At 36.3% G+C, this 10,351-nt stretch overlaps 2 protein-coding genes across 3 annotated transcripts in view; both read left to right on the forward strand.

Moving 5' to 3' along the window:
- The first annotated feature begins 1,413 nt into the window (after positions 1-1,413).
- dab2 (DAB adaptor protein 2) lies at positions 1,414-7,323 on the forward strand. Of its 2 annotated transcripts, XM_020921733.2 has the most exons (15): positions 1,414-1,624; positions 2,810-3,033; positions 3,251-3,390; positions 3,494-3,592; positions 3,686-3,817; positions 3,900-3,992; positions 4,221-4,247; positions 4,321-4,368; positions 4,450-4,512; positions 4,779-5,381; positions 5,734-5,863; positions 5,938-6,582; positions 6,651-6,835; positions 6,916-6,993; positions 7,076-7,323. In XM_020921733.2, the coding sequence occupies exons 2-14, from the start codon at positions 2,910-2,912 to the stop codon at positions 6,973-6,975; spliced, it is 2,349 nt and encodes a 782-aa protein (XP_020777392.1). In that variant the 5' UTR covers positions 1,414-1,624; positions 2,810-2,909; the 3' UTR covers positions 6,976-6,993; positions 7,076-7,323. The 2 variants fall into 2 exon arrangements, with proteins under 2 accessions (XP_020777392.1, XP_020777393.1); XM_020921734.2 differs by lacking the exon at positions 4,779-5,381.
- Positions 7,324-8,825: 1,502 nt separating this feature from the next.
- The window catches only part of LOC129409024 (uncharacterized), a 2,055-nt gene continuing 529 nt past the window's right edge, over positions 8,826-10,351 (forward strand). The window contains exons 1-3 of the mRNA XM_055154165.1: positions 8,826-8,958; positions 9,429-9,616; positions 9,707-10,268. Of these exons, the coding sequence (XP_055010140.1) occupies positions 9,435-9,616; positions 9,707-10,268 (744 nt within the window). The 5' untranslated portion in view covers positions 8,826-8,958; positions 9,429-9,434. The remainder of the gene's footprint in view (positions 8,959-9,428; positions 9,617-9,706; positions 10,269-10,351) is intronic.

The following is a 10,351-nucleotide window of genomic DNA, read 5'->3' on the forward strand; positions in this document are numbered from 1 at the left end:
CAAATAATGGCTTCTTTTTAAAAGCTTCTGTCAGCAGAAAACAAGATACAAAGCCAGGAAGGACGTCCTTCCTCTGCCATTTTCTAATCCCTCTTCTCTCAAACAAAACATGCCATAACAACAATTAGTTGTATTATACAGCATTGTATAATATATCAATGAAATGTTATAAAATTTGAAATTGTGTTTTTTCAGAACAATACACTGCAGACTGTAGTGCATATACAACATACATATATATATATACATACATATATATATATGTATATACATATATATATATATATATATATATATATATATATATATATATATATATATATATATATATATATATATATATATATATATATATATATATATATATATATATATAGGAGATGGGTAATACTCAGTAAGGCCCACATTTACATTTGTACACATTTATTTGAGTGACTTAATGAAACAGCACTCAGTAAAAGTTTTGGTTAGCCTACTTTTCCCACTGACACAGTGAGTGCCAAATGCTTTCTGTTGACAATAATACATGTGAACATTTATGGATGTTTTATTTTGTTCAAATGTGTGTGATCTCCCACTTGAAAATATGACATTATTCAATGTTTTCAATTAAGTTACGTTTTACATTTAGACAGTTATGCAAGTATTCCAAAGTTTTTCCATTCACTTTTTTACTCTAACTTGAGAAAAAGACCACTACTTTGAAGTTCTACTTGAGCAATATTATTCTGAAGTATGCTAATTCTAGTTTTGCTTAAGAACAAGTTGAGGCCTGTATGGATCACTATATGATATACAAAGTTTAGCATATCGAGGTCTTTTCCTTCTCTCTGGGCTTATTGGATTTTTGATTGCTTAACATTACAAAATTCTACAGAATCATATTCAGTTTACAAAGATGAGAAATTGAAAATTTCCTGTTGCTAACAAAGCACATTTTTGACAAGGCCTCATTCATTTACTCGAAGCTGATTGAGTCACCAGCTTCTTGATTAGTGTTGTCATATTATGAGCCATCATGAGACTTGAACATCTGAAATCCCAATTGAGTTTAACCAGTCACGTCTATAGTTTAAACACATTTTAAGTCAACTTAAAATTAAATGCTATATAAAATAAAGAACATTTCTCTCCAATATGAAGTGAAAAATTTACAATGACTCCAGTGCAGTCTATTTCTTCCTTGAAATGAAGGCTAATTCAGGATCAAGAGTCAAGCCATCTTTGTTTTTTTACCTATAAAGTATATTTTTTGACTATGTATGTGTCTCTCTCCATGATGCAAATTGTACTTTTGGAAACTGCCAGAACAAAGTCAGTAATAATGATCTGTTTTCTCACCTCCACAGTGCAGCCTCTTGCAGAGCAGCCTGTGTACGGGCAAGTCCCGCCTCCTCGTCCCTTGCGTGATGAGGGCCACACTCACTGTCCCGCAGACATTCAGGGGTTAAACTGGGAGTTTGAAGCAGCCTCTCCGCTCTGTCTTCTGCTTTCAGCGGAAAACATCTGACTGCTGGACTTCTTTACCCTGCTGCGTTTGTATCGCCGTTATTTTCTTCACCGGTAGACTTACGAGAGAAACTATCGGCCTGTTGTACTGCTTTTCCCCTATTGGGTTTTCCAGGTAAGTTTTTGTGCTGTACATTTAATTAATTGGGGATCTGATTATTAAACAATACCGCTTATGCCATCGTTTCATTGGTCGCACTCGCCCTGTGCAGAAAACAGCTTAGTGCGTCTGGAAGTGATCCAAAATTGCATACAGAAGTTTATGAATGTGTACTCCCATAATGTTTGGCATAATTTTTCACTTTAAAAACCCCACAGTGTATCTACTTTTGTTGGAAAGTGAATGTACAGTTGTAGTTCGTACTGGGTCTGTGTTATTTCAAAATCTCATTCACTGTGTGTGCAGACTGAGTCATTCTGTGATTTCCTCCAGATGTTCAGTAGTTTAGGCTTCCTGAGGATTGTGACATGTCTGTTTGCATAGAGCTTTTTGCCTTGACAAAATATGAATTCAGCACTTTTCTGCGCTGTTGTTGTGATGGTGGGTTTGTGAGCCAGTAATGTTTTTAACGCTTGTCATCATAAATGTGCCACATACGTTGTTAAAAAAAGTAATACTTTAACTAGCATTCAGTTGAAAATTTACCTTTTTATTAGCCTCTTCAGGACTCTGACACTGTTAGTTATTGGTCAAACGAAATCATATGTCATTTGTGCAAATTCATCAGTTTTTGTCAAACTATAAAACGGAGAGTGCCCTCTTGTTCCTGACTCTAAGGTTTATTGTTTTAGTGCAGGACGAAAGTTCTTGCCTGACAGTGGTGGGAATCCTCTGTAAACATAAGCATCTTTTGTCCCACAATAGACAAGGCCTCAATTTCCTTCTGCAAAATGACATACCAGATGGATTTAATGATAAGTCAAAGACAACCTCCTCTAACCAGTTATTGTTTGGTATGCATGGGAAGAAATAACTATGCCTAGATGAAATTATTATTTTGGAAGTATTTGTAGATTATATTGCACACAGTCAGTTTCCTTGTGTCTGGCATTAGGATAGGGATACCTATAGTTTTAGGCTGGTTGATTTCAGACATATAAAAACTTCTTAAGCCCACAAAGCCATCTAGATTGCACTCTAACTTTACAGATTATGAGTTTTAGAGACTGTAAGCAGTATTATTTATTGTACTTCTTTATGGAATTGTAAATGATTGCATTTCATAACATCACAAGTATACAGTATATGCTTTTAAGTTACAAACATCTTAGACCACATCAACCTCCTTCTTTTTTTCAGAAGCATAAAAGGAAAAGCATGTGTGGGTTTTAGGAGTTTGACCTCTGAAGACACTGACCTCTGGCTGTTCATTTGTCCACTTGAGCTTCTCTCCACCACAATGTCTGCAGAAGTGGAAAATAGTCCGCCTGTCCAAACAGATACAACAAGTCCAAGCTCCACCACTCCTCCAACAACACCATCAACTCCTTCCAAGGCCCCATTCAAGAAAGAGAAAAAGAAAGGTACATTTTTAGATTAGAAGATGGGCTGGGAAATATATAAAAAAAAAAATAATAATATTGGCCAATCACAATTTTTTATTTGATTTTTGTCTCATTAAAATCAAATAAAAAGTACAATCTTTCAGCCAACTGACTGGAAATTGAATTAAATGCATAGTCATATTTATAGGTATTGATAATGTGTTTAACTTACAAGTACAATATCATTTGTTATTAGTCCCAGAGAAGACGGATGAATACCTACTGGCCCGGTTTCAAGGGGATGGTGTGAGGTACAAAGCCAAGCTAATTGGTATTGATGATGTCCCAGAGGCAAGAGGAGATAAGATGTGCCAGGATTCAATGATGAAGCTGAAGGTACACAAAAATCAAATGAGAACAATTAAAATAATTTAAAATAATTCAAATTCAGATGTGTACATTAATTACATTCAGACATGATAGAGGTTTTCCTCTTTAGGGCATGGCGGTTGCGGCTCGTTCCCAAGGTAAACACAAACAAAGAATTTGGGTCAACATTTCGATGGCAGGCATCAAGATTATTGATGAGAAGTCTGGAGTATGTTTCATTCTTTAAGATTTCTGAATATTGTTCTTTTTTATTTTCTGTTTGCTTTATATATCAATATTACACCCTTTTTATTTTCTGCAGGTGATTGAACATGAGCATGTGGTAAACAAGATCTCCTTCATAGCCAGAGATGTGACAGATAATAGAGCATTTGGCTATGTCTGTGGAGTTGAGGGACAACATCAGTTTTATGCAATAAAAACAGCACAGCAGGTAAATTTATACATGAGGTAAAATCAACATGTACCTTTTATTTAGAAAAAACAAAAACAAAAAAACTTCTGTCTTAACACAGGCTGAACCACTCGTCATCGACCTAAAAGATTTATTTCAGGTCATCTTCAACATGAGAAAGAAGGAGGCAGAGGCTGCACAGAAAGGCATAAAGGTAAAGAGTTTGGCACAGAGTTTTGTAAGGCCTCTCTGAGAGAACAATTTCCTTTCAAAGACATTACCTCACTGCTCTTGAAACAGCAACAAGGTACACTGTATGTAGCATGAAAACCCAACAGTGCCTCTCTGTGCTCTGTCAGTGAATCACAACTTCAGGCATTCCATTGAAATGATGTGAAAAAACCCATAAGTAAATCCATTAACAGTCTGCATCTTTTTCCAGGGAGAAAATGGCAGCACCGTAGTTGAGGTAACCATTTATAAAATGAGACTATGTTTTTATTTGCTTGCAGAAAGACTGACTTTTTACAATTTGTTTTTAGAATGGAGAGGACGCCTTGTTAAAAATGGATGCAGGAAAAACAGAACAAGTAGGAGTTGATTATTTAAAATAATATGAATTGTTCCTCTAGTTTGATATATCGATAAGTTTTGTTTCATTTTCCCATCAGCCAATTGAGCAGCCTGACCTTTTTGGAGACATAACAACCCCTCCAGACATCCAGGCTCCAAATGTAAGTATTTTGGCTTAAAATTAGGAAATAAATGTGTAAAAAGCCACACATTTAATTACACCAATGTTCCACTTATGTGAGCTACAATAATGTTCTTTTTGTATGTCGAAATCTATTTGAAATTTAGTCCTTAAACAATACAAGGAAGTGTTGTTTAAGAACTAATCTCTTTAACATTTGATTGATATGTCATATTTCACACTTTTTGTCATTTTTATGTGAACTGATTTATGATTCTCTTTGTTTTCTGCCCTCATGTTAAGCAGGAAGCTAATGACATTCTGTTGCTGGATTTTTCTGCTGATGTTGACTGCAATCAGAACCATATAAATAGAAAATCCTATGTTACATCTTGTGCCCTTAACCATAAAACAGTCAAGACATTTTCTGAAAAATTTGGTTATTTCCCAACCCCTGATAATGACCCTTTTAGAGATGACCCACTTTCAAAATCACCCCCACAGAATATTTCAAAACTCTCCATGGACACTAACAACTGCTTAAACAACACTGCTGGCAACGTTGTTAATACAGTCAATAACAATGTTTTAAATGTGGACTCTGAACACCTTACCCAAATAAATGAATTATCCAGTAAAACTATGATCCTTGCTATCACCCATGGTTACTGGCCACTAGGAGGTAGAATATCAGAAGACAGCACGAATACCATAATGGATGGAAATAATTTGGACTCATCTTTTTCAACTAGTAACCCATTTTTTGAAAATGTTCTGGAAAATTCCCTGTCATTAAATAACACAAGTCATAGAAACTCTCAAAACGATAGGCATTATTATAGCAAAGACTCCATAGTGATTAGTCCACCTCCCCAAAGCTTTAAGACTGGACGAAGAAGAAGCACAAAGGTGAAACTTCAGTCTTTTAAGTAGGCTATTTGGGATGCTGCATGTGGTTTGCATTTAGGGTTATCATAAATTCTCAGGGAACATGGTTGTCAGGGCATTTGGGACTTTAAGTTGGTTACCTCTGGTCTACACTCAGTATAATTTGGTTGAACCTTTTCCTCTTGCATGTCTTGTCATATGCTTGTTGTCCTTCTGATGAAAAGAAATCAAAACTATTCTTGCATGTCTGTATGTTATGCTTCAGGTATAAAAAGTAATGCATTTGAAAGCACTTGCATGGATATAGATCATAAATACCTAATGTTTTCTATTTAGTACTATCTGCTTCTAATGGTTATTATTTTCTGAGTAGTCTACATCAAGTGACCTTTTTGGGGCAGATCTGTTTGCTGGTACTGGTCAGTCTGAAGGATCATCTGCTGCAGGTGACCTTTTTAACAGTACCTCTGCAAATGACAAGCCATCATCTTTAGCTGCTTTAGGTAACTTGCATTTGCACAAATCTGTCAGATTTTATGTTTTTGTTTTAAATTTTTTTGTTTGTTTGTTTTCATAGAAAATCTTCAGTTAGGTCCACCTCCTTCAAATTCCACTGCTGCACCAGTGTGGGGAGCCCCCACCACCACACCTTCCATTTTAAACATGCCAGGGGTTATGCCTGCTGCTCCCAGACCTGTTTATCCGCAGCCATCTGCCTTTGGTGGGTTACCCATACCCCCCTCTGCATGGGGCCCACAAATGCCACCTCAGTTTGCTCCACCTTTATCTCCACCTCACCTTGCTTGGGGTCAGCCTAGTGCAACAATGCCCCCTGTTGGCCCAGGGTGGGGTCAACCTTCTACTAATCCTTTTCACTCCGGGCCATTTTCTGCTATGGGTGACCAGCAAGGTCCAGCTAGGCCCCCTCCTCGACCACCTGTAAAAGAGCCACCAAAGGTAGAAAACAATGCCTTCACAGCTTTGGATCCTCTGGGAGATAAAGAAAAGAAGATGGGAAAGGACATGTTCAAAGACTTCAAAATCGCCAAGCCCCCAGCCATTCCAGCAAGAAAAGGTGAACAAGGGACAAACATAGCACCAGTCCTTGGCAGTAAAGAAGAAGGTGCATTTGAGCAGTACTTCTCCAGTAAAGTGGGTGTGGCTCAGGATGCAGCAGATCATGATGATTTTGATATACATCAAATCTCAGCAGCAGCTAATGGTAAGACCCCTGTTCAAGACATTAAACGTTTTATAGGCACTTTCTTAATTGTACTTTAATTCACGTAGGCACACCAAAACCAGCTCCAACTCCAATGCCTGCTGCAAGCTTTGACCTGGGCCTTCTAGATGCTGCATTTTCTTCTGCTCCAGCAAAGACTCCTGCACAAAGCCAAAATCTCAACCAGGGCATATTTGATGATGCTTTTGGGGTTTCAACATCAAGTCCATCCATAGCACCAGTTTTAACCATGGTACTTAAAAAAAAAAAACATATTCTCTGATATGGCCTAAATTGTGTGTATAACATAATATATAATATTGTATTTTTCAGCCAAACCCTTCATCTGGCACTGGTGCTCTTGGAATTGCTTTTGATGATCCTTTTGCTTGAAAAAAAGACTTTGTAAAGGTGGGCAATTGGTCTTGTAAATTTACATTTTAAATTATCATGTAATGTGCATTCTAGTCACAATTATTGATTTATTTTACAGTTGCCTTGGGAGTAGATGGCAATAATGAAGCTCTTCAAAGGAATGTCAACTTTGGATTCAATTATTATTTTCAGCTCAAAAAATTGTCTTTTACACCTGGTGTGTTTGTCCTCATATAGGCTGATAGTAGTTATTGAAAACAGCAAATATAGAAAAGAGCAGGCTAAACGTTGTTCATTAAAAGAACTGTAAGTTGTCTACCATAAAAAAATACCAAAATAACCAAATAAAACAACTACATTATTCAATTTTATTGTTTGTGTACACCTGCTCTATAGGCCTACACTGCTGCTACACATGTAACATGTGCCATAATTTCACTGAAATGCTAAAGGTGTGGATACATTTTTTTTGTGTTAATATTTATTCATTTCATTTCATTAGAGATGTTTGATGTCCATTCAGTCATATACACATAAGTACATACATACAAGCACACATCCATCCTTTACATTCATTTACATTATATGTTCACAACAGTACCCTCTATGTATATATGTGTGTAGACACACGCATGCACGCACCCACCCAAATACGCACAATGCATGTGTGCACCCACGCACACATATATACATATATACACATACAAATCCATGCACATATAAAGGCATATATCCATACACATACATATATTTCACTACATCTCTTTTAAACTTCATATTATAAAGGCAGAGCATAATATTATCTCTACCTTTCTTCCCTTAATCCCTTTATCCCCCTGATTAATTAGTGACCCTTCAAGAAAATAAATAAATCAATAATAATAATATTAATACTGAATTAATATAACATGCACATACACATTCATAAATATTCACTCACTCACATACACATATCTTCTTGCTTCTTGTATTACAAGTGCCCGTAACTCCTCAAATTCCTTCATTTTAAATCGCAGTCTTGCTGTTACTCTTTCCATTTCCATCACATCTTTAACATCACACATCTTTTAGCCAGAATATATCCATATTTTTTGCTATTGTACTTAATATTATTATTCTTTTCCTATTTTTTTGGAGACATAGTTTTTGGTATGACACTCCATATAAATAGATGTGGATACAATTTTGTCTATTAATCTACTCTCTACTCTCAAATATTATATGCCCGACACTCAAATTTAAAGGACCCATATTACTATTTTCTGATCTATGTCATAATGTTGCCCCATCACAAACATACATGAAGTCGTGTTTCATTCACACATGTTTAACACACAAACCCTGCATATTTGTCAGGATGAATTATTTTCTCAAACAGAAAACCCTCTGTTGCACCTTATTAGCTATCATATGGTAATATTTCCTGTATTACTATATGATAGCCGTACTCCACCGTATTTTTAAACTCCACACACCCTCACTAAAATCGTTTGGATGATATCAGTCCTGGAATTGCTAAATGTTAATTTGAAAACTACTGCTTCATGACATCACAAGGTGGAATGGATCATTTTGAGCTTTGGAGATCTAGACACAGTTAAACTGGTGAAAATGAGTAAATGATGCAAAACACAACTCTATGTCTGTGAGGAGCCTTTAACATGGTTAAAGTTTAAAGTCAGTATTCCTTTAATACCTTAATAGGCTGCATGATTAAAATGACCAACAACGTTAACAAACGTGGCCGATTTATAGTTGCTACAGAGTAGTATTGTATGTTGTACTGTGTATAGCCTACTTAAAATGAGAACTGAAATACGAACGTCTTCATTCTACAAGACTACGTTTCCCACAATGCTTTACGGTCATGAAATGATACGTCATAGTAAACATGGCGGAATAGTGTGCGCGAGGGTCTCGCTTGTCCCCTTCTGCAAATTCTAGGTTTTTGACATCTAATAATGGGTTATTTTTTCACCTGACGACTCTTAATAATATCAGGTATGTGTTTACAGTCATAATCCAATCTTCGTGTAGATTATAATGCTCTCATGCCGTGTAGAGGCATGTAAACTCGACGGAAATATCTAATCTTGTCTCCTGTCATTATCATGTCGAAACTGTTTATGATAAAATGTGCAATTAATATAGACGCTCTACATTTATTTTTTATTATTACCCAATTGTTTCAACAACAGTCATACTGCTAGAGAAGCTCCTGTTGTGCTGCTTTTTGGCTGTGAACAAAAGATCTAATGCACAATCATGTTTCTATTCAGTTTTGACAAATGCATTTGCACTACCAGACAACATAATTTTAGAGTTCAGCTAACAGCTAACATAAGTGAGTTCCTTTTAATATAGTTTTATAATAATCTCTTGGATACTGTAGTATACATACGGATACTATTAGGATACAGTTACGATTTGCTTCTTTCGCTGATTTTTTTATTATTATTTTTTTTTTTAAGGTTAACATGTTTCGGCGGTCAAGATTATCGATTAGGCCTAATGTGGGTACCATTGGAAGAACAGCTGGTGCACACCAGGAGCTCCCTTTATCAAATAAGGACACCGATAACACCAACAGTCAAGCTGAGTCTCCTGTTTCTGTGACTGACACCAAATCTGCTCATGCCCAGAATGAGTCAACTCCAGGGTTAGTAGCTTATATTTAATTTTCTGATTTAAACCCAGGGATCACAATGTTTTCACTTATATTGTTTCTCTGTCTACTTATCTATTTAAGAGATTCAAATGACCAAAGTGGAGATGGTTCGTGTTCATCTGCAATTCACAGGAGAAAGAGGTTTTCTGTCAAGCCTAAAGTAGTACCAGGTCGCCCATCTGCTCTTCCTCGAACTCCCAAGTGTCCAGTCAAACCAGTGCTTCCTCTTGTCAAGAGTCCAGCACCAGTCATTGACAAAGCAGCAGCTACAATTGAAACTAACTCTACTACACCTGATCAAGAAATATTGTCCCCAAAGGAATGCATATTGTTCAAGACTGATACTATTTCACCAGCTGAAGACTCAAGCAAAGATGTACACCAGCCCGTTGACACTGGAAAAATACAGCCATGCAGCCAAGTGAAAGAAATATCTCCCAAAGCTTCAGTCCCTCCATCTATACCTGATAGAGAAACAACTGAAATATCAGAGAAAGCCAAAACTCTTGTGTCTAAAACTGATCTTACATCATCTTCACAACAGTTTTCTCTGAGTCAGCTCCTCAATGATAAATCTGATTTGGTAAGACTGGAAAAGGCACGGAAACTCAGACAATTGCTAAAAGAAGAGATGCTGAAAGGGGTAAGTTCAAAATGTTTCACAGTATCCCATTTGTCATTTTATATTCTATATTAATACCTGTATTTTTTTAAACTTTAAGAAAT

This window comes from Boleophthalmus pectinirostris, unplaced genomic scaffold (assembly GCF_026225935.1).
Source record: "Boleophthalmus pectinirostris isolate CB_2022bp ecotype Guang Dong unplaced genomic scaffold, ASM2622593v1 HiC_scaffold_18, whole genome shotgun sequence".
Lineage (NCBI taxonomy): Eukaryota > Metazoa > Chordata > Actinopteri > Gobiiformes > Gobiidae > Boleophthalmus > Boleophthalmus pectinirostris.

Excerpts from the sequence above, each read along its gene's own strand:
- dab2 (XM_020921733.2), top strand. The coding sequence starts at position 2,910 with ATGTCTGCAGAAGTGGAAAATAGTCCGCCTGTCCAAACAGATACAACA. Across the intron at positions 4,513-4,778 it reads CAGACATCCAGGCTCCAAAT|GAAGCTAATGACATTCTGTT; the intron begins GTAAGTATTTTG and ends CATGTTAAGCAG. Across the intron at positions 5,864-5,937 it reads ATCATCTTTAGCTGCTTTAG|AAAATCTTCAGTTAGGTCCA; the intron begins GTAACTTGCATT and ends TTGTTTTCATAG.